We start from the raw sequence: 24,267 nt of genomic DNA, 5'->3' as shown, positions 1-24,267 counted from the left end.
GAGGTCAAATCTAAAATCCAAAATGGCGCCGACGACAATTTGACATCATTTCGTCACGGGTGTCATTTTCATGGTTTTTGGGGTAGCTATTAACCAATATGAGGTCAAAACTAAAATCCAAGATGGCGCCGACAAAAATTTTATATATTTTCTTCATGGGTGTCATTTTCATGGTTATTGGGGTAGCTATTAACGAATATGAGGTCAAAACTAAAATCCAAGATGGCGCCGACGAAAATTTTACATCTTTTCGACATGGGTGTCATTTTCATGGTTTTTGGGGTAGCTATTAACCAATATGAGGTCAAAACTAAAATCGAAGATGGCGCCGACGAAAATTTTACATCATTTCGTCACGGGTGTCATTTTCATGGTTATTGGGGTAGCTATTAACGAATATGAGGTCAAAACTAAAATCCAAGATGGCGCCGACGAAAATTTTACATATTTTCGTCATGGGTGTCATTTTCATGGTTTTTGGGGTATCTATTAACCAATATGAGGTCAAAACTAAAATCCAAGATGGTGTCGACGAAACTTTACATCTTTTCGGCATGGGTGTCATTTTCAAGGTTTTTGAGACAGCTATTACCAAATCCCCAATGTAACCGTCGATAATTAGGTATATTTTTCTTACTCCTTTAAAGTAAACTTAAATAAAATAACAAAAACGTTAACAACCACAGTTTTGTAGAAAGTCTTAAAAAAACAATTTTAAAGAACATTGAAATGCATATTTAGAAATTTAATATAAAACGCAACTCTGTGGCAATCATGTTAATATTCTGACAGATATTAGTAACTTTAAATATATTCTTTAAATATATTCGCTAAACTTTATTTAAAATAAAGTTTATCTAAAACATTTAAACGAAGAGAATAAAATAAAAAAGAACGTGTGTGCCGAGAAAACGTGTCAGGAGTGAAACTTCTTTGGCGAGATTCATAGATACCAAAATCGCCGCCTTGCTCCATAACGCGACAGTATTACCATGACGCGATCTTGAAATTCGACGACCATCTTGGATTTTAGTTTTGACCTCATATTCGTTAATAGCTACCCCAAAAACCATGAAAATGACACCCATCACGAAAAATGTCAAATTTTCGTCAGCGCCATCTTGGATTATAGTTTTGACCTCATATTCGTTAAAAGCTATCCCAAAAACCATGAAAATGACACCCATGATGAAAAGATGTCAAATTTTTCGTCGGCGCCATCTTGGATTATAGTTTTGACCTCATATTCGATAATAGCTACCCCAAAAACCATGAAAATGACACCCATGACGAAAAGATGTAAAATTTTCGTCGGCGCCATCTTGGATTTCAGTTTTGACCTCATATTGGTTAATAGCTACCCCAAAAACCATGAAAATGACACCCATGACGAAAAGATGTAAAATTGTTGTCGGCGCCATCTTGGATTATAGTTTTGACCTCATATTCGTTAATAGCTACCCCAAAAACCATGAAAATGACACCCATGACGAAAAGATGTAAAATTTTCGTCGGCGCCATCTTGGATTTCAGTTTTGACCTCATATTGGTTAATAGCTACCCCAAAAACCATGAAAATGACACCCATGACGAAAAGTTGTAAAATTTTTGTCGGCGCCATCTTGGATTATAGTTTTGACCTCATATTCGTTAATAGCTACCCCAAAAACCATGAAAATGACACCCATGACGAAAAGATGTAAAATTTTCGTCGGCGCCATCTTGGATTTCAGTTTTGACCTCATATTCGGTAATAGCTACCCCAAAAACTATGAAAATGACACCCATCACGAAAAAAAGCCAAATTTTCATCGACGCCATCTTGAATTGTTTTACCCCACCAATCTATTCAACAACCCATAAAAAAGAGGATCTCAGGCAAGGTAATTTTAAAAACATAATTTTAAATTACAAATAATTGGAATATGAAACTTATACAGTTTACTCATAAAAAGTATCAAATATTTCAAATCACGAAAAAGACAGTGCACGCACAATAATCTTTTTTATTTCGTTTTTATTTTTGGCACGAGGAGCGATACACCCGTCCTTCCAAGAGCGCTTCTGAGCGCGGTCTGACGAACCGCGAGAACAAAATGTATGAAGAAATCGACAAGTATTTTTAATTTAGCTCATTATTGAAATAAAATTTTGATTTAGATTCATAAAAATTACACCATATATAAAGGACTATATATCCCTCAATAAGATATAGTTAAGAAGATAGATTAGGCTCTTAATTTTCCTAAAATGGTACCGGTTTAGACCCCATTTTTTTGCATTTTATGCGTTTATTGTGATGGAAAAAACGTATTTCAGCGACAATTTTGTATGACGTCGTACAATTTTTATAAGATGAACGTAGAGCTGAATATATTATCTTTAAATTAAGATATTACTATGTTCTCACGTGTAATTGCTTTAAGTTAAAATGGTACCGAAAAACAGCGTGTTTTTGTAAAAATACGTTATAGCGTCCTTAATACAATAGGTACTTACCTATACAAAGTAAAATCCTTCTCCAATAAACGGTAATTAAGGCATCTAGAGCACAGAATGATAATTAGTAACTATCGTTATCTAGAGTCACTTTTATGGTAAACGTCAAACTGTATGTGATTATATTTTACTCTCTATAAACATTCATTATCAATCGTTGTTATGACTAATGTTATTAATATTATTAAAATAAACAAGAAGCCACTGAAATAACTCAAATGATAAAATATGCACCTACATGTTCATAAATTCATAATAAAGATAAGGTAATGTTTACGAAACAAAATGAGCTATTAAAAACTATCTACCTAATACGTCATTGATACAATAAAATAATAGCTAGGTACATAATATTATGTAGCTACTTGGTGCAATGGTAATAACAATGTATTTTTATACAGTAATACTCATTTAAAAAGTATTTATGACATGTAAATAAATTGGATTTTATTCAAAAAGTCAATAACATAATATCACGATTGTCATTTATACCTATTGCCATTGTTTTTGTATTAACAATTAACTAATAGGTACCTAATTATTTTAATTTAAAACGTTGCCGTTTCCTCGTCTTATAGGTTGTATTGTATTCTTTTGTTATCCGATATACAAGGTTTAAACTTAAAACAGTTCAAAAATAGGTTACCTAATTAATGAATTGATGATTAAAAAAAACAGATAGATAAAAATATAACATTAATTACTTACTGTTTTTATCAGTTCTGTTGTTTTATTTATACAAAAACAAAAAACAAAATTAATCTGCTTTAATTGTGGATAGAATTTATGTGTACGTAAAAGGTTAATATCCTATTGTTATTATTAAATAAATACACAAATAAGTATGTTTAAATGTAAAGATGTCACCTAGTTTTAAAATAGAATTAGGAACAAATCCAAGATAATTTAATGTGCTTATACTAAATAGTTACAGAAATTCCTGATCTCATTCTTAGCTCTTATCAATTTAAATGTGTTTGCTAAACAATGTATAAAACGGGTTTTGTCCCGCGGTTTCATTTGCTTCGGTACCCGGATTACAAGTTTATTATTTCGGACTAATTAAAATATATTATATTGACTAAGTTAATCACTTTTATAGCGTGACTGAGTAGGTACCTACACGATGTTTTTTTAGCATAAAAGTTATTATAAAGTTTATCAGTTATTGTGAATATCCTACTGACGTTAGTGTTATTTTTCAGACCAAAGATAACAGAGCCACTAGCAGTTCCATTGAACCACGGTGATACGCTGTTCACACCGCCCCCTCCTAGCAGTGGTGTGATCCTGGTCAATATTTTAAACATATTGAGCGGTTACAACTTTGGCCCAGAGAGTATAAACAGCACAGAAAATACAATACTCACTTATCACAGAATATTAGAAGCTTTTAAACACGCGTATGCAACGCGGACAAAATTGGGCGATGTCGACTTTTTGAAATTGGATGAGGTAATTTTTCAAATACATATACATAAATTAAATAGTTTAAAATATTTTTGTTGCAAACGTAGTTTAATTGCAAGAGCTCTTGGAAGTATCTGAAAGTAAGGAAGTGATTCATGTAAATAGCTTTTTATATTTAGTCCTAAGGTGATCTGACTGTTGATATCCATCCATCAAAACATAATACAATATACGGTTTAATTAATTAATTTTTTTTTACGGAGAACAGAACTATCTTCTCTCTATACTTTCAGCTCTTCATTTCTTCATTCTTTCTCTATTCTATACTTTCAGCTCATTAGCAACGTGACATCCACTCAGTATGGCATAGATATGCGTCTCAGGATTAACGATACCTCAACAAGTAACAGTTCATCGTATTATGGAGCTACAGAGTACCAACAACCTGACTCTGGGACCGCACACATTTCTGTCATTGGTTACAATGGTGACGCTGTGTCTTTGACCAGCTCTATCAATTATTAGTAAGTGTGACTTATTGGTTTCGTTTTTATGTCTGAATTTCATCTCATCATTGTATCAAAAATTATTTTTAACATTATAAACTTTTGCATGGGTTGAATAATTAACGTTTATATTCCAAGCAAAAATATGAACATATAAGAGCATAAAAAGAAGAGCATTAAACCTATGAACTTAGGTACATCTTAGGTATCAATACATCTGTGTATTGTGTAATGTTAGTGAAATATTCAAAATCCTATAAAAGTTGGTAAAGTAACAAAGAGCTTTAAAATGGATGATAAAGCAAATATGTATCTATGAGTAATTAATTAAATATACTTCAATTAATAAAATAATTTCTTCCTTTCTTTCATCTTCTGGCAATAATGATAACTCTTCAACAGCTTCGGCGCGGGCTTCGCTACAAACCGTACAGGCATCGTCATGAACAATGTGATGGATGACTTCTCCTCCCCCGGTATTACCAACTATTTCGGTATCAAGCCGTCTCCAGCTAACTTTATAGCGCCGGGCAAGAGGCCTCTGTCGTCTATGAGCCCTAGCGTGATTGTTGATAAAAGCGGTAATGCGAAAATGGTCATTGGGGCGTCTGGTGGCACGAAGATTACTACCGCTGTTGCTTTGGTAAGACCTCAAAGCAAAAAATTTTATTTTTATTCCCATTTATTGTTCGAGTTTAAGAGAAGGAAGTACTAGAAATACGACGTCCTGTCGTCGAATTGTCCTATTAGGTCAAATTTTGTTTTGTTTCCACGATCAGAATGCTTCCATACCTAAATAATTTTCCTTTAGAACTGAATAATTTTCTCTTCACTATTACAGGGTGTTTATTTAATCAATCAAATATAAAAATCTCGTTTCTTCAGGTAACAATGCGCAAACTTTGGTTCGGCCAGACGATCAAAGAAGCAGTCGACGCAGCTCGCTTCCACCATCAGATATTCCCGATGTACGCTGAATATGAATATGGACTTACAGAGGTGAGTTTTTATATATTTACTTCACAAATTAGATAGATATTAATCATTTCTTGCAACTGTTTGGCCAACAAATTATATTTTCTAGTTCATATTTTAAGAGTTTTCTATATAATTTAGGGAACTAAAGGAAAATTGGAAAAAATAGGGCCCTATGTGTATTTGTAATTCAAACTATAATTTTATATTGTCCGTATAGATATGAAAATATAAACGATAGAAATTTTTATCTCGACCGAACCTATAGGTACCTACCCTACAGGCGAAGCCAAAACAATGAACCTCATTGAAATTATCGAAAAATATATAAATAAACTTTATTACAGAAAAATTTCCGTCTCTATCGACACACTTGTAAAATAAGAATTTTGCTTTTTGGCCAAAGATTTTTAGCGCTGCTATTTCGAGAATTTAGGCTAGCTTTCAGCATATAAAATTTGGAGTTATGCCAAGAACAGTTGATGATTTTACACTCAAAATATACAGAATGAAATGGTTATCGGTCATTGTTTATCAATTTAGATAAACAAAAACGGCATTTTTAGGTTATATGAGTTAGGTACAATCATACGTGCATTGGTAACAATAACGTATTATATCTATATTTATTCTGTTTCTAGGACATCGTGAACGGTTTACGGGCAAAAGGTCACGGAATGGTGCGATATCGCGGCAGGGGATCCATTATTTGCGCTCTTTATAGGAACAAAACTGCAATTTACGCGAACGCTGACTTTAGAAAAGGCGGCGATGTGGCTGGCATGGATTAACGTTAACTAGTCTTGTGAAGGGAATTTACGTTAGATGTGCTCCAATGCATTTACTTAATCTTATTGGAAGAGAAAAGACAGAACTTTAGTTAATACCTAACAATGTTAGGTATTAACGGATAACAAATACTTATAATAGTTGTAATAGGCTTATATTTATCTGCAATTCGGTCATAGCATGGCTGATAAAAATTCATTTGATATTACAGTACCTATTGTTAAAAAGAATCAATTCAGATGACTATATTTTATTAATATTTGGTTGTTCAATTTTATGACTCCTATATGGCCATAATGACGTTTATTAGGCTCGTTAGTATGTATCTACACCATATTTTTATTTGGCTGGTTCCAACGGTTTTCGATATGATAGGTAATCAGATGTCCTTTTTAATAATTACGCTTAACGAACTTTACTCGGTTTAAAAATAAATAACGCGCGTAGGAAAACACTGCGACCAAACAATGTACCTATTAGCGATCATTTGATCAATGTCTTCTTCAAAACACGAACGTGTTTATACATAAGTATAATATGGATTTTGAATTAAAAACAACAATGTATAAGCGTTATACGACAATACTTCAATCTTACTAGATTACCTACGTGGCTATATTAGGTAGATATATAAGAACTTCTGGACCTGTTTAAAACAATATTTTATTTCCCTTTATTATCAATCTTTCATATGATTTACAATATTAATAAGTATCTCTAGATAAAGATCGCTGTTTCTAGTTAGTACCTACCTACGTCCTACGATGTAAATTACATTTATTTGTAATGTATGTTGATGCACCTGATGCTCTTATAATGTAAAAAATAATATTAAGTAGTGTTCCATAATTACGTCCTATTTCATGTTATTTATTTCCTTCTATTACTTAAAATAGATTATAAATAATTGATATAAATCTAAACCTAAATAGTAAATACGTTATCTAGACTGTGCTACTTTAATTACCTAGTGTAGTTGAAAAAATGGAATGTAGATAGGCAATTATACCAATGTTTTAACTTTTAACATTAATATTACATTTATCGTACTGTAAAGAGTTTAAACACGGTTCTGTTAATCTGTTAATTATTATGTTAACCTATCTATTTAATATTTTATTATTCTGAAGTCTGGAGTATGACTTCGACCGATTCATTGATCTGAGCTTATATATAAGTATAAAAAATATACTCGGTGTCAGTTTCACCGTGATTAAAAATTGGATATTGTAATTATAAACAATATCCTACTATAATAATTATACAAAATATACAAAATAATAGATACCCATATAAATAATACACCAAACCCATGTTCTGGGTACTAGAAATAACAATTTCTCAGTGTATTATGTATACATATATACCTAAGTATTTCTCTAATTTCACGTCCAATTTACAAAGTATTTGTAACAAGTAGGTATTCGTTTGTTGTCTGAGTTAAAATTTGTTAAAAATTGTTAACAAAATACGTGATGTGTACTAGTAAAGGAAAGATGCACTATACATTCCTATTGTAAAATTAAGTAGTTTCATCACTAATACATAATACGACAGTATTAATTTAAATACTTAAGTATTACCTACTCCTGTAATTGTCCTTGGTATACGATACCAACTTCTCAATTGGTAGGTATTTAGGTACCTAGTTAAGTTAAAGTGATAATAATATATGGAAATTTATATGATATAATGTATTGACTTTCATTTTCCCCAACCTTCCATGTACGGTGTACCTATTTATAGTTTAGAATAATCAATAGAAATCAATAATAGTCGGTCCTTTATAATGACAATAAATAACAAGTTGCTCGCCGCCGCTCCGCTAAAGGAGCGGAGCATGAGCGTGTGCATTCTAGAAGTCCTATTTCACTTTATATTATAAATAGCCTGTTCAAATACTAATAACGAATTAATTTGTTGTATATTCTACTTTTTAATTACCACTAAAGGTGAATTTAATTTTGTATTATATAAAAAAATAAAATAATTATATTTTCTGCACCTAGCGCCATCTTGTATCGACTAGCGTTTCACTATGGTCTCAGTAAGAAATCTCACATCTTCTCTACACTACTATGATTACAAACTGTGTAATTATAATTTTAATTTTTTTATGGTTTTATATTTAAATAAAAAACTAACGATTTCATAAATATTTACAGTTATAAAATACTTTTCAAAATTGAAACGTCGTGCGTTTGATTTTTGAAAAGGAATAAGGATAGGTCTGCATTATGTTATATTATTATGTTCACACCGACAAAACAATAAAACAAAGTTTTGACACAGACTAATAATAATATACTACGTATGTTTTGATAAGCATTAATGCTTAGTCTCAAAAAATTAATACCCGGATTCAAAATTCCATCGTTTATATTTAAAACATGTTCCATGGCGGATTGTGCCATTTATATTTATTTATTGCATATAGTGTAAAATGAAAATGAACTTTTTTATAAGGGGTTGTCCATTAATCTTAAAATGTGAGGCTCGAAAGGGGGGTAGGGGTCCATCAAAAAATCACGAAATATCACCAGGGGGAGGGGTGGGGGTAAAGTAATATATCACGTGTATTTATTTTTTCGGCAAGCGCGCGATACTCAACCGAAAAGCGGCGTTACGTGGAAATTGGTCCACCCGTTCGCACGTGATGCCGTGACAACGAGAAACAGGTTTCATTTTTATGTAATACTAGCTTTCCGCCCGCGGCTTTGCCCGCGTTTTCATAGAAAAACCCGCTCCCGTAGGATTTCCGGAATAAAACCTATCCTATGTCCTTTCTCCGTTCTCGGGTATCAAAATATCTCTATACCTACCAAATTTTATGCAAATTGGTTCAGTAGTTAAGGCGTGATTGAGTAACAGACAGAGCATTTCGCATTTACAATATTAGTATGGATATAGATTACTAGCTGCTCCACGCGGTTTCACCCCCGTGGCTCCTCTCCTGTTGGTCGTAGCGTGATGATATATAGCCTCGATAAATGAGCTATCTAACACTAAAATAATTTTTCAAATCGGACCAGTAGTTTCAGAGATTAGCGCGTTCAAACAAACAAACAAACTCTTCAGCTTTATAATATTAGTATAGATTAAAATAACACTCCATCGGAATTCGGAACAAATGTATGTAAATAAAACAAGGATGCACATTGCACACGAATTAATAATTTATTTACTTTTTGCATTGTAATTGCATTGCACAATTATGACTATGTAATAATTATATAATAATATGATTACACCTATAATTTACAACAAGGAAAAAGTACACTAATAATAGTGCGTAAATAAAATTTTACATTTTGTCTGCGAAGTGTAACGTGTCTGTCTCTCTGCACGATAAAAGGGAAAATTATACAAAGTACGGTTTCAATTCTTTACCTTTTAAATACATTTATTAACATAAATTTACTCCTAGCTTAGTATCATTAATAAGCAATCAAATGAAATTGGTGGAATAAAATTTTAACAAAGTTACACATAAGCCAAGTTGTTTCATTTCAAAATTTCATGCAGATATATTTAAGTGATCCGACTATTAATTAATAATATAATAATCATAAATATCCGCCACGAACAAATACTAAATACTCATTAACAACAGTCTATGTCTAATAAAAAGGCATTTATACAGCAAAAATCTTATAAAACTTCTTTCATTTTCTTCAATTATAAAAATACGACAGGAATACCTAAAGATACACGTGTATCAACACCAATTTGCTAATAATTTTTATACAAGAAATTCCATATTTTTCGCCAAATAATAAATTCAGACGCAACGCAGGATGGAATCTTAACATTTTCCAACAAAGAACTGATCACATTTTTAAACCAAATCAGAATATATTAGACTACGACATTTTTCTTAAATACAAGGGGTTAAAATCTTAGATTACATACCATAGGCCATACATAATAGCAATATTATAACAATAAGATTAATAAAACTTTGCATAATTAAACATTTTTTTTATTGATAAATGATTCTATTTTTCTCATATTTACTTAGAATAACTATTATGTACATCCTTCTCTCTGACCTTCATAGAGACTAGTCAATATTATATATACCATAATATACGTAATACAGTAAATATTCAGTAATATTTAGTGCAATGTGTTCACAAAGAGTTGCACTGTCCTGTTAAGAATAAGAACATACAGATTACATACATAATCATACCTAGGTTAAGCAAAGAGTCAAAACGTTAAGCTTCAAACTTTAACTCCAACACATTAAGTTTATTTATGTACTTTCTAAAAACATCGATTTCAATATCTTCAATTACCACATTAGTATGTATATCCAACTTATTAGAAATATCCATCCAAAATATCTTATTAACCACACAAGAAAGTCCATTATTATCCTTAAATATAAACCCATACATTACTATCCTTTTTCTACACTAATAACTATCACTTTCAAATCCATTAAACTTCACTATAAAATCCATTTATTCCAAGACCCAGCGCTACCACTTCTGTTTCTTAAAGCGCCAGGCCTTCCTCGAGTTTCACTTGAACCGACACTGCTATAACAACACATCCTTCATGGCTTCCACTGGAGTCACGAACTTGGTGGAGCCGATGATCACATTGTTGTCTATCCCGCTGGTGATGATGCTGCGGTGGAGCTGCTTGCATTCATCAGCTGTTACACCACCGATGATGAAGATGATGACTGTTTGATTGTCCATCGGATGTTTTGCTGCTTTCGGTTTCTTGCTTGTTAATATGCTGTAAATAATATGGTTTATCAGCTTTTATGTCATAACAGCCAACGGTTTTTGACCATAAAATTATTATTTTGCTTTGAATTAAAAAATAAATATAGTAATCATTTACCCAAGTATAAACCATTCTAATGAGCTCATATATTTAGTACATTAAAATTATAAAACTATGTTTTAACGATTCAAAAGTGCTTTTAGAAGACTAATTGAATTAATAAATTTTTAAGTTTCATAACAACTTTTAAAAAATAGCATCTCGTTAAAATCTTACTTCAGGCCACTTCGCAGCAGATCCTTAATCCCCTCATTCCTATGCCGCAGGTCAGGCATGTCTGGTCGTTCAGTATTCACCAGATCGTCGACCAGTTGCTGCAGAACCCCGCGGTATTCATGACCAATGCCGCTCTCGCATGGCTTTAATACAGAGTTGTACCTGTAAATTTCATGAAAATGTTTAGTGTAGAAATTTCAGAAACTCAGTTTTTCTCAGTTTTTGAATAAATAATTTATCATTTGTCTCCTCTTCAAGCCGGGGCGAGCAAATAAAAAAAATGTATATTGTTTGATTTTCAATACTTATGTAAATCTTCAAATTGCCATCATTTTTTCAAAGTTTAAACACATAACATACTTACCTAATTGCGAGTAGAGAAACTATAGTAGTATCAAACAACAACAGCAAAATAGTTTTTTGTTGAATGCTTATTTTTATTAATAACTAGCTGCTCCGTGAGGTTTCACCCCCGTGGCTCCACTCCTGTTGGCCGTAGTGTAAAGATATATATAACCTATAACTTTCCTCGATAAATTGGCTATCTAAAACCGAAAGAATTTTTCAAATCGGACCAGTATTTCCCGAGATTAGCGCGTTCAAACAAACAAACACTCTTCAGCTTTATAATATTAGTATAGATTTAATAATATGTTTGTCATTTTTACCTTTGCAAATTCTTCCTCATCAATGAAATATCTTTCAAAGAGTGCATGATGTTTTTCGATACTTGCTCACAGTTCTCCGGTGTTACAATATGTCCAATATCTGTATTAGCAAACAGTGTTTTATGGTCTTCGAATATGGCAACACTGAGGGTCTCCTGTAGATGATCTTCGTGCTGTTTGTTGAACATCACTTCGGTACCAGTTAGTGAGTACACATGGACTAGAAGAGCCAAGAGGTTTTCGAGTGGCAAGTTTCGATCTTTACGTGTTTTTATCAGGTGACTAAGCTGTAAATAATTTATATGGTAAGAAATTTGTAGAAGAAACAAAACAAAGAAATTTGCTTCCTCTTTTTTCTTATACATCCCTACAATTTCACCCGCTAATGCTTTTCTTATTTGAGTGCAAAAATGGTACAAACTATTTGATATTTAGTTTTCACATTCAATATTATATTAAACTAGCGGTCCGCCCCGGCTTCGCCCGTGGTACATATTAACGTTTTCTCTACATAAGAACCATCCTCGTACTTCAAGGAATATAATAAAAAAAGAATTATCGAAATCGGTTCAGCCGTTCTCGAGTTATGGAATTACAACGAAAAGTGGCATTGATTTTTATATATTAGATTAAAATTCTTAAAAAATTTGTCATAGTATGTACAAACTAGTTAAAATACCACAAACTAGAAAAAAAAATGTATTATAATCCCACGGTTGTTTATATTACAGTAAGATTTTAAGCCACATTTCTTACTTCTAAATAAAGTTCTTACCTGATGCAATACACTAGTTGAGTCCCTGCTAGCAGCAAGATTTTCTATGACCTGCCTTTCCAAACTCATCAGCAAGTCAAACTGAACTCTTTTTGGAGATTTCAGCATTTGTACCAAGCCAAGAGCTTGTTGCAATATACCCAGGTGATTGGTTATTATTTCATAGTTTCCTATAAATAAAATAAGGTATAAAATAGGTATTTTAGTATATTTTAAAACATTTACTACTGGTAACAAATTAAAAAAAAAATGAAAAGATTTATTACAGCAATTTAATCCAAATTTTTTCACAAATGAGAATTTTATATTTAAGTAGTTTTATAGCATTCAAATGCTTATAAATGAGAATTTTTTAAAGAATAGAGAATTTGCTTAAACATGTAAACAAGAAGAGTTTTTTATAACAATCATACTCTTGCTGTAGAATCGTTCACTATTTTATTTGTAGCCTTCATGCTATATTGCTAAATATTAGAAGAATAATTAAAACAAGCAAAACAGAACTCACCTTTAGACGCTGTAATAATTTTCTCAACACTTTGCGGAGTGACTTTCAACAATGTCTTTGGTCCTGGCGACTTCTGCACATCAATCTTAGACAGTTTATTGTAGAGATCAAACATAACTTCCTTTTGAGATTTATTGATCATGTAGTCATACGTTTGCAAGCAGGATTCATCGTTGGCATGGAACAAGCACCCTGGACTTAATTGTATATCTTCTGGGTGAGAAAGGCTGAAAAAAATGGTAGGTATGTAAAACTTTTTTGTAACCTGCAAGTTTGTGAATATTTACCATTATTGTGCTATAAATTATTTAATGCCACACACCTTCATTTTCATTATAATTAATCTATTTGACTAAAGGAATAAACATGCTTACCAAAATAATTATTGCTTGATACATATAATTTGTGTTTTAGATTTTTATTACTATTACTGAATAACTGAATGTTGCAATAAAATAACCATTTTTTCATAAAGAATAATATTAATAACCAAATAAATACTATCTATATCTATAACAAACAACTATTTAATTTCTTTAAAACACTTATACATACACATTGGCTTCACAGAGCGTTGACATGTCAACGGCAATTTCATTAGACTGGCCGGGGAACTTAGGAAGCACACCCATCATCTTGTCCAGGGCAGACTCCACTGAGTGACTTGTCACACCACATAAGTCTAGCGTGCGATCCACTATCACCAATGATATGGGTGTAGAACAGTTCTAGAAAATGTATTTTATTTATTAATCAATGTGATTAAGTGAGACATGGTGTTTTAGTGTTATTTGTATTATAAATGTTTATTTTTAAAACATGACAGTTTATGTAAATAGCACTTCAAAGCTTAATCAAAATCTGTTTGTTCTACACTATATTATTTGCATAAAATAGTGTTTATTCCTTTATTAAAAAATTATTAAAAATCATAGAAAATCCAATTAAAATTTGTTCAACTGCCTTTGAAATTACAGTGTAAACTCTATATAACGACACCGAAGGGACTGTGCGTTTTATGGCGTTATATAGAGTTGTCGTTAAATGGAGAGAAGAAAAATCAGAATTAGAAAAAGAGAAAATTTATTTCAGACTAGTGTTAGTAGTTATGTACATAAAAAAGAATGTTACTTGAACGCTATTGTGTATAGTCTGTTGTCATTAGTCGTCAATACACAATGATTTTCTTTTACTAGCCATGTATACAGTTTGAAAGTTTGTGAGCAACTAAGAATATGATAACGTATAGATAATCCATGACTCATACTTATTAGTCATGGTCAAAAACAGTCTACACATGCAAGCAATCCCAATTTGTAAACAAAAGAACGAATTTCTTAGAAAGTTCGGTATGAATGACGTCGAGTTTATTACTTAATTGTTGTCGTTATTGAGAGTGAGTGTGATGCTATGTAGAGTGTATCATTGTATGGTAGATAAGCTAAACCAACCAAAGGCAATTGATTTTGACGCTTTAGAGAGTTTGTCGTTAAATCGAGTGTGGTTATATAGAGTTTACACTACATGATTCTACTCTACACATACCTTTTTTCTAGCAACACAAACAGGTGAGTTTTCCAACACTCCAGCTAGCAACGAACTATACTGCCCAATGTAGAATATATCCTCTTTATAATTCAATGAATCAAACATGCTATTCAATCCACCTGCCAATCTTCTAAGCATGGACCTCTCTTCATTTTGTAAAGAATACAGATCTATTGATGATGAATCTGGCAATAGTTTCCCTCCATATTTGGGACACATGCTATGATATGGTGGTGTCAGAAATATGACATTTGTAGGTGAAATTGAAAATATTGGAATGTACACTGCTTCAACTGCACTGGGCTAAAAAAGATATTACAATCAGATTAATAATAATACAATAGAGTGACAGAGTTAGGTTCTGTGTTAATTGATATTTCATTGATATTTATTCATTATTAAAAATAATTGATTAGAATAGAATATGATTTAAAAAAATTGAGTTAGAAATGCATTACCTGTTTACCAATCCAGTCCAAAAGCATTTCTTCCAATTGCTTAGTTGCCTCAGAGGGAGCCCTGCCCGAGGCTATAGCATCAGTTACATCTTTACCCTCATTTAACTCCAAGTAGACCACATCGAGACTCGCACATGATATCAATATGCAGTGGGTGAAGTCACTGTTGCGAATGATCTCCTTAATGGTTTGTAGCTGCGTGCTAGTTGCTTGTGTTATGAACACAGCTTTTCTATGCTCTTTCTTGCAGAACTTAAAAAGAAACATATTTATTTCTATTACATGGCCGGTTGCATGGATAATGTATGTGATAGCCTATTTAACGTTTATTCATATTTATCATTAAGGCAGTAATGCTAAAGAAAACAAATCCTGAAGCTGTAGAACCGGCCATAAATGTTGCTGCGTATTACTTTAATTGTTAGATACTCACTTCAAACGGCGATAATGTTTTGACTCCTACTGCTCCTCCATTCAAAAGATCAAACAGCCCTCCATACCAGTGAAGACATTCAGCGCTATAGTCATCAAGGAATACAACAGCACCAATAATCCGATTGTAAACTTCTGTCCACCAAGCCTTCCCAAAGTCTTTCACGGACGTCATTTTGTCGAATTTTATATTACATTATAAATAACACCGTTTCTTGAGATTCTTCTTTATCTATCTTACTCTTATAAATTCATAATTTGGAAAAATTTAATGCTTTTTTGATGAATGAAAAATTGACAAGATAAAAGTACGTCACAATACGTGTCAATTTGACATAAACGTTTATCACAGAGCAAGTGATGTTTACAATTTGTGGAGTTGGGGCATGCCATGTGAGAAAAGTTTTAAACAATTCTGTATTGTAGCTTCCACAGGTAGGTACTTTTAATTTTAAATAATATAATTAACATTAATTTTGTTTTTTTTTTCTTATAGGAAAGAAGCAGTTGTAGTGTAGTTGTTTATTTCTTGTAACGGGAGCGAAAATGCCCTTCACCAATTTTCTTACAGGCCAAGCAGGTAATCAATAGTTGTTCACCAATGGGAATATCCTGTGTAATATGCCACACCCCTTTTCATTATCATTTTTTAGGACTTAAATAAGTAGAGGATCTGTAGGAATGCCTAGCAAATATGCGTCAAAAATCATCTGCACGACTTTCTTTTTCATGAAATATTTCTTTTCATGTATAATAAAGATGTGAAAAACATTAAAACAAAAGTTCAGTTTTACGTAGTTGTAGTTTAATGCTAAACAACATTTGCTAATTTTGCCATATTTCAAATAACATCAATTAGCTCTGTCATTACATGTACAAACAAAATGTTTATGTTCAACTTAAACAACAATTTGGATCTAATACAGTTGGGCTAAATAAATTAAAGCTGATGTTTATTGCTCATCTTCATAACCACTTGGCAGGGCGTTGACATGGGGGTTGTGGAAGAGCGTTTTCTGGCCATCACCCCATGGGAATCTCTGAAAAAATTAAAATAAAATTACATTGGTTATTATTGGACTTTTATATAACACACTACCATCGGTGTGTGATATGGTGGTAATGTTAAAATATGTAATGAAAATTCAAAGTGCTTCTAGAATAAGTCTAATTGAATAAATAAATGTTTCGAGTTTAAGTTTGAACTATCAACCATGATTTGGATAATTAAAATAGTGTTTCCTACAACAGAGTTGATATTTTGTATGTGTTATAGATTATAAAAATAAATAGTTACAATATTCAGTAACAATAATAACTTCATATTTTAAACTAGCTGCGCTCGGCGTGGCTCCACTCCTGATGGTCTTAGCATGATGATATACAGCCTATAGACTTCCTCAATGAATGGGCTATGTAACACCGAAATAATTTTTCAAATCAGACCAGTAGTTCCTAAGATTAGCGCATTCAAACAAACACTCTTCAGATTTATAATACCTATTAGTATAGATGAAATTAATACGAATTTCTTGCGGTACTAAGATATAAGAATTAAATAACTGAATATGATATTATGCAAACGAAATTATGAAATATTATAAGACTTAGAAGTATGAACAATAGCACTATAAACTATAAAGTAAATTAATGATCAATACTGTAACATAAGTACAAGTGTGTGTATAATTTGGATCTGCACTATGCAAATTGTCATATCACATTACAAATACCTGCAATTTCTTTTTCCCATATACCATGCTTACCTTTGAACGGATGCGCAAATATTCGTGTGCGACGAAGGGAGGGCGTTCGTGATGTTCCTCCTTGTGGGCGAGGTAAGCATTCAGCATTCCCAAACCAACAGCGGGGAAGCCTACGAAGAAGGACAGACCCCTCCAGAACTTCCAGCCACCTTTTAACAAAAGGTCCTTATAGATAACAAATCGAACGTAGGTTATATCGTTACATAATTATTGAAGTAGTAAGTAATAGCTTACCTCCATGTCCACCAGCGGTCGCCGCGTGTGAAGCAAGTCGTGCATTATTTCTAACATATGAAACAGCAGCCCTTTGTAAATAAGTGGCCATTTTCGTGTATTTAATATATCTCTTCTAGAACCGAATCACAAATACCAAAATTTTGATTCGTCTGACGTCTCACCCCTGTCAAGTGTCAGTTTGAAAATGTCAATTGACAAGGAAAACTACCACAGATAAAAATTATACCAGCTACAACCAAATTTTATGCACCCAGACCACAGACCCAGATACATACCTAATGAAATAAAAATAATCTAGTTACTTTCCTAGTATACATTCTAAGTACTCTTTGCTAGTAACTCTACTCAACTAATACTTTCAGTCACACAGTGGTAACACACATGATACATAAAGCCCCCAGTACACAATGGCCCGTGACGGGCCACGCAATGCACAACTGGAGGCCACGATCAATTTCTGTTCACACAATGGCCCATGTCTCATTGCTGCCTGGCAAGCCACTTGCGATGGAAGTAGAGGGCTCAGATTGATATAAATCAATAAACCTGAAAATTTTTTCATTGCTCCACGATACTGACATTTTAGGCGATCAATTTGCAGACTTTAAAGTGTCTGGCGGAAATTACCGCCGACGAAAACTGTCTGGGAATACTAATATTTAAATTATAATACAAATTTTAAAAATATATATAAAAATCAGCTCTCAGAATTTAAGAAAAGTGACCAATATTTTTATGTACCTACCTTTAGCACCTGGTACCTGTGAATTGGCCGACGGCCCAAGCTAGCAGGTATGCATACTTTCAGAGTATACCCTAACACTACTGTACGATACTTTTCGTTACTCAGAAAATAAGTAAGGGCTTAAAAATAATAATAAGTAAGGGCTGGGCTCTTACTCTAATAGGTTTATTCGGTTTATTGCTCTGAGTACATAGCGCATAAACATTATTATCTATTTTTAGGTTTAGGGCGGAAATTCTCTGGAATTTCAAATTATTGAGCTTACCACAAGAAAGATTTTACAATTTAATTAATATTAGCAAAATAAATGTTTCCAAAAATGTATTTATATAAAAACATTGTGGTAGTTATACTTTAGTGAGGCTGGGCTATCGATATCTTATTTATTTATTTCAGACACAGTTATCCATATAAAATACAAGATATTATGTTTTTGAAAAATAACTTGAATAATGAATACATATATTCATGAAAGTACTATAATACAAATACACAGAGGAAATTCCGAAAATTTTATAATAAGAAGTAGGTACCTATGTATGTAACTTTAGCTGGAGTTATGACTGATATTTGATATTGGGTTCAGAAATTGAAAAACAAAATATTTTAACGGAGTCGTCTGTCGTGCTTGCATTGAATACATACTTTAGAAAATAAATTAAATATATTACCTATTCAATTTTAAAGTTGAGAGTCAATGTTAATCAGCTATCCTGTCCTGTGTCTGTATTTAAACAATATGTACATTATATAGGTAGATATTATTTTAAATTCTAGAACGGCTGAACGATCACCCGGGTGTATCAGTCATCAGTCTAGGCGAGTAGTTAGTAATTAAATAAAAAATAACATCGCTTGTTTTAAGTATTTTATTTGTATCCATTCAATAAACTTAGATTTCAGAATCTTCGAACATTTGTGCCTTCTATAATTCCGTATGTACGTATACATTATATTAGGTAAATAAAGAGAAGAAATAATAAATTATATCCGTTAGTTAATTAATAATTTATTTCTATAACGTTTATTAACAAAATTTGACCTAAAATCACTGCTTTATTTCATAGGTATGTAGAAAATCATACTACACTCAGTTTCTGTTCGAAGTTTTCAAAGATAACATTAGTAGATAGGTTGTTAATGAAATTGCACTGGGTTTCTTTGCATTGCTCTAACAAACATTTTGGAGATATCTGAAACAATTAAAAGTTATTGGTTAGGTCATCTATGCGTAAGGGGTAAAAAAAGTAAAATATTGAAAATAGAGAATCATATATTTTATTAACCGACTTCAAAAAAGGAGGAGACTCTGAAGTATATACGTATTTATTTCCGTTGATTTACATTGTTCACTACCTACAAAAATTATTTGAGTATTCGTATCAACTCTTGCTTCTCCATAGATAGGACTACATTTAAGATACATTTAAGTTCAACAGTTTGTTCCTGCACTAAAAAAATACCTTGTAGAGAAAATGTAGTACGTTTCTGAAGTCAAAGAAGGAAATATGCAATTTTTCCGTCGACCACAGCCAATTTATTGGACTTGTTTACGTTTAGCCATCTTTATAACCAACTACCAAGGCATGTGGGTGTAAAACGTAGCAACGTGTAAAAATATTTTTTGTATCAATATAAACGGATATCCACTGACCACAATACATACAATGAAAATGTTTTGCCTAATTTTGGTTATAGCGATGGCGTCGAACTTACCTCTGACTTTGGAATTTTCTTTAAAACATTCGAAGAAATGTTTAATCCAACCTTTAAGTTTATAATAATATGTAGGTACTAGCTTTCCGCCTGCGGCCTCGAAAAACCCGTATAGTTCCCGTTCCCGTGGGATTACCGGGATAAAACCTAGCCTATGTAGCGCAGTGAAGATGCAGCTTTCTAATGGTGAAAGAATTTTTGAAATCTGTCCAGTAGTTTATGCGTGAACCATACATACATACATAACAAACCTTTTCTATTTATAATATTAAGTATAGATAGATTAATTAACTAACTAGAAATCCTTATAGGTAATAAATATGCACATAAATGTGTGTAATGTATATGTGTTAAAAACAAAATACATTCTCCTATCCTTCACTCACAATTCAATGGAACGGAAGATGCGACATGGCTGTAGAGATCAGGCTAACGACCGACAACTTTGTAAATTGATCATTATAAATACATAAATAATCCTTATTAATTTTAAACTAGAAAAAGGTTGTCTTAACGCGTTTTTAATTACTGTAATGATTACCTTCTTCGACTTCACGTCTTCAAAGTGAAATCCCATATAGAAGGCGGATTCTTTCAGCTGCTTCAAGGATTTTAAACGATACCGAGGATTCCGCTCCAGTAGTCGCAAAAGCAACGCACGCGCTGCTTTCGATATGTGATCAGCACTTTTTGGTAAAGCACCTGGTACGAGAGGTTCATTTGATAGCCTAAAAAAGAAACATAAGTTAAAAACCATCTATAGTGATAAATATGTTGGCTAATTTTTTGTGTATACTTTTTTTTGCTCTTTAATATAATTAATAATTAGGTATAATCAAATTATAGTACATTAAAACAAATGGCAGTCTTATCGCTAAATAGCGATTTCCTCCAGACAACCACACATACGGAAAGAAATTACTTAGTCTTAGAGGATGAGGATTATTATAATTTTGTAAGGTACCACCAGGTTCCATATTATTTATTAAAACGAAAGACAAAACATATTATGTTTATAATAAAAGTTTGAAGGTAAGTTTCACTCACCTCCCTTCCGCCTCAACAGAGTCAGTAGTTTCATCATTTTCCTCCTTCTCAGCAATTGCTGGTACTGAAAACTGATATTGATTTTTGAGAAAATAAATGTGTGTTACTTATACCTACTAATCATTATATCATAAAACCTTATATAAAAGTATAATTAAAACAACCCAGATGAGTTTCTTATAAAAACTAATTAATTAGCGATATAAACCTGTAGGTTATAAATATTTTATAAGGCCATTTTCAAACAAGGCGGCTATGGCGACTAAATTATATTTATTTCGGTTGTTTTTAATTTTTCGGAAACGATACTAACGATATCTTATGACTGGATTATACGAGTATCAGGTTTCAAAAAGTTCCTTACCAATAATTCCTTCTCCTAGTCCTACTGAAAATCTCTAAGCTTAAGTAAGTAATTAAATTAAGTACCTTTCTTTCCAGTTACTTTAATTAATAAAAAAAATTATAGCCTTTTTTTCAATTGTTACCTGCTATAAGTATTTATCATTGTATGTTGTATTCAATCAGTCAATTAAGTAAATTAAAAGCTGGGATAAAGTTTTTATCTAATTAGGTATGCTTCACAATCATACCCTAAACTTCAATTACACCTATAATAATTTATTTCAATACAGCTAGGACATATTACAAGGACTCGTGTGTTTTAGTCCTTACAAAATAAAAGTGTAAAAACTCCAGACTACCGTTGTATTACAGCCTTGCTCGATGAGAAAATGGTAATTTTCAAGTCATATAGCGGCAAAAACACGTAGGCTCGGTCTTGTGATAGTAATGTAATATTGCATTAACATTCTCAAATTATATATGAGCCGTGGGATAATTACAAAAGCTGGATCACTGTTATAATCCTAGCTAGTGATGCGACTGATCGCGGCGTAAGTATATAGTACGCTAAAGATTGACCCCCTGTATCTAGTTGAACATGAATTTAATAAATACAATATTAACTACGTCGGTATTCGGTAAGTCTGATGACCGCAGTCCAAAATGGAGGTTGTTTAATGACTGCTTATTACACTAGTTTTATAAATATGGCGATGTATACGGGAAGTAACGGTAGTGATTTCCATGAAATAATATTTTTTCCCTTCTTTGATTGTTCCTTTATAATGACGTATGCTTTAAATTTATTAACTAAATTTCCGGTTCCAGACTCATCACTCATGTCTCATATAAATTTTGTCATAATACCCACAAAAACGTTTTACAGCTTTGTTATTGACATTAAAGCTGTTGTTATCTATATCTATATATATATATTGCAAAATTATGAACAAAAAGCTCTACAAAATATTCCTAGCTATTTTGTAACATCACTATAATCTAATTAACGTCGCTCCCGAATTTAATAATTTACAACACTGGTTGATAGGCGTTAAAAATCGTCGTACGCTTTTTGCATGCGTTAGTCTACTCTCTATGGTGAGACGGCCGACATCGTTACCTGTCTGCATGCTTCGTGTTATCAAAGAAAAAAAGCGCCCCTCGACCATCTAAAAATAGGTAGCCTGCCCCTTAATTATGCACTTGGAATTTGCAGCACGTTTTAAGTTTAACGATTGCGAGTTCATCGAGATAAATGCACCTTAACGTGGGGGCGGGGTAATGGTTAGCGAAGATTGTGATGTTAGAGTGTTATACATTACACAAATCGGCTAATATGTTAAAGAACGGAAACCACATCACGTCCTTCGAACATCGGGCATCTAGCTATAGTGAATTTTAAAAGGATAACATTTGAATTTTACGGGAATAATATACTGGTAACTGGCACAGACAGATGATATGCACGCAGGTGTGCAAACGTACATAATAAGTAAAGCTCGAACACACGATCAAGATAAAATAGCAGAATTTATTTAAGATCCAAATCAAAATTGATGTTGAATTAACGAGACCTCACGCATATAGTTTTATATACCGCATTTAGTACCTAACTTGATACAAATATGTGGAGCAATCACTACAGGGTTTTATTATCTACAAATTAAATCTCTCCCTCAACAATTAGGCAAATATACATATTACACAATTTCAAATATATTCCTTTCACATAAAATATTTTATAATTTAAATAATAAAAGAAAATATCAGATACTTATTACCAATATTCCATTTGCTAGATGCCGTAGAGCGATATGCATATTATTTCAAAATGTACATTATAAGCTCATTTATTTATGAAATGTATAATGAATTTTTAACATTATTATGCATTAAAATATAAGTTACAGTGAAAACTTCGTGTACGACTTAACGCACCCAGTAACACACTGTTTGATATTCAATAAAAGTTTTTGCACTACATTCGCTCATTAGTAATTTTAAGTGATTCGGAAACGCTAAAAAATCGATTTTATTACAATTTTATGCGAGGTTGAATATTTACCTTTTATGTGCCGACCGCGACATAGCGCCGATAAATTAAGAGGTGACCGTTAGAATTAGCACTCCTATGCTCTGACTACTAATCACGTGTTATCTTTATCACAATGATTTTATTTTTACATTTAGATCTTGTAGTAGAATAAGATCTGGTCACGATTCAACCGCAATAATTGTGAATAAAAAGTAGACTCGTTATATGAATTAGATACCTACTTACGTAGTTTTCGAATCGTAGATATGCGCAGAATAAAGCCGGTCAAATTTGAATAAAAATATTGTGCAGATTGGTACTTATTTTATACCTACAATTCTTGGTAATTTATTACTTATCGGTTTTAGCTTTTAACCAGTATTGCAATAAATAATGATCCGTATCAAAAAGTTTAAAAATATTGTTAGGTCATAGGTCATCCTATTTTGAGAAGTCATTGTTAAACTCTAAGGTAAACTTATCAAAAACATAATCGATGACGAATTTTGATACACTTCCACAACAATTACGTATTCAATTTTATTGTGATGGGGAAACGATATTGAATTATATATGAATTTATAGGATAGTTATCTTTTGTGCCCTTTAACTGCATTACGGGCAGAAGTCGGCATTATGAGTCAATTTCCGGAACGAGTCAGCAAAACTTCAAGTAAACGGCAGGATGGTCGTTAAAACATTTTTAGACACGTTTTACCTCATTGCATCTTCACAAGGTTAAAGTAATAAACAAAAAGACTACACAAAAATAATATTTTGTCTAAAATA

The 24,267-nt window shown here is 32.2% G+C and overlaps 4 protein-coding genes across 6 annotated transcripts in view; 1 reads left to right on the top strand and 3 right to left on the bottom strand.

The window, feature by feature from the left end:
• Window positions 1–6,579, top strand: part of LOC123696337 (glutathione hydrolase 1 proenzyme-like) — a 40,857-nt gene extending 34,278 nt beyond the window's left edge. For 2 of the 3 annotated variants that reach the window (XM_045642452.1, XM_045642451.1), the window contains 5 exons: window positions 3,705–3,954; window positions 4,243–4,433; window positions 4,818–5,058; window positions 5,301–5,414; window positions 6,032–6,575. In XM_045642452.1, coding sequence (XP_045498408.1) covers window positions 3,705–3,954; window positions 4,243–4,433; window positions 4,818–5,058; window positions 5,301–5,414; window positions 6,032–6,181 — 946 coding nt within the window. In that variant the 3' untranslated portion in view covers window positions 6,182–6,575. Of the gene's footprint in view, window positions 1–3,704; window positions 3,955–4,242; window positions 4,434–4,817; window positions 5,059–5,300; window positions 5,415–6,031 lie in introns of all 3 variants that reach the window. The other variant, XM_045642450.1, reaches the window with a different exon arrangement.
• A 2,761-nt stretch (window positions 6,580–9,340) lies between these two features.
• Window positions 9,341–15,894, bottom strand: LOC123696335 (sec1 family domain-containing protein 2-like). Its single transcript, XM_045642449.1, has 9 exons — window positions 15,589–15,894; window positions 15,156–15,407; window positions 14,695–15,000; window positions 13,705–13,877; window positions 13,150–13,376; window positions 12,642–12,811; window positions 11,867–12,153; window positions 11,199–11,360; window positions 9,341–10,931 (listed from the first exon to the last, which is right to left on the bottom strand). Exons 1-9 carry the CDS (start codon window positions 15,760–15,762, stop codon window positions 10,727–10,729), a joined length of 1,956 nt encoding a protein of 651 aa, XP_045498405.1. The 5' UTR covers window positions 15,763–15,894; the 3' UTR covers window positions 9,341–10,726.
• Window positions 15,895–16,370: 476 nt separating this feature from the next.
• LOC123696362 (cytochrome c oxidase subunit 6A1, mitochondrial-like) lies at window positions 16,371–17,722 on the bottom strand. The gene is made up of 3 exons (XM_045642493.1): window positions 17,588–17,722; window positions 17,354–17,502; window positions 16,371–16,627 (listed from the first exon to the last, which is right to left on the bottom strand). The coding sequence occupies exons 1-3, from the start codon at window positions 17,676–17,678 to the stop codon at window positions 16,541–16,543; spliced, it is 327 nt and encodes a 108-aa protein (XP_045498449.1). The 5' UTR covers window positions 17,679–17,722; the 3' UTR covers window positions 16,371–16,540.
• A 1,468-nt stretch (window positions 17,723–19,190) lies between these two features.
• The window catches only part of LOC123696347 (serine/threonine-protein kinase S6KL), a 42,640-nt gene continuing 37,563 nt past the window's right edge, over window positions 19,191–24,267 (bottom strand). Inside the window, exons 8-10 of the mRNA XM_045642468.1 lie at window positions 21,099–21,169; window positions 20,593–20,779; window positions 19,191–19,528 (exon numbers count right to left, since the gene is read on the bottom strand). Coding sequence (XP_045498424.1) covers window positions 19,415–19,528; window positions 20,593–20,779; window positions 21,099–21,169 — 372 coding nt within the window. The 3' untranslated portion in view covers window positions 19,191–19,414. The remainder of the gene's footprint in view (window positions 19,529–20,592; window positions 20,780–21,098; window positions 21,170–24,267) is intronic.

Source organism: Colias croceus, chromosome 12 (assembly GCF_905220415.1).
Source record: "Colias croceus chromosome 12, ilColCroc2.1".
Classification (NCBI taxonomy): domain Eukaryota; kingdom Metazoa; phylum Arthropoda; class Insecta; order Lepidoptera; family Pieridae; genus Colias; species Colias croceus.
Note: the sequence above shows the minus strand (reverse complement) of the source record. Positions and strands in the feature narration are given on the sequence as shown.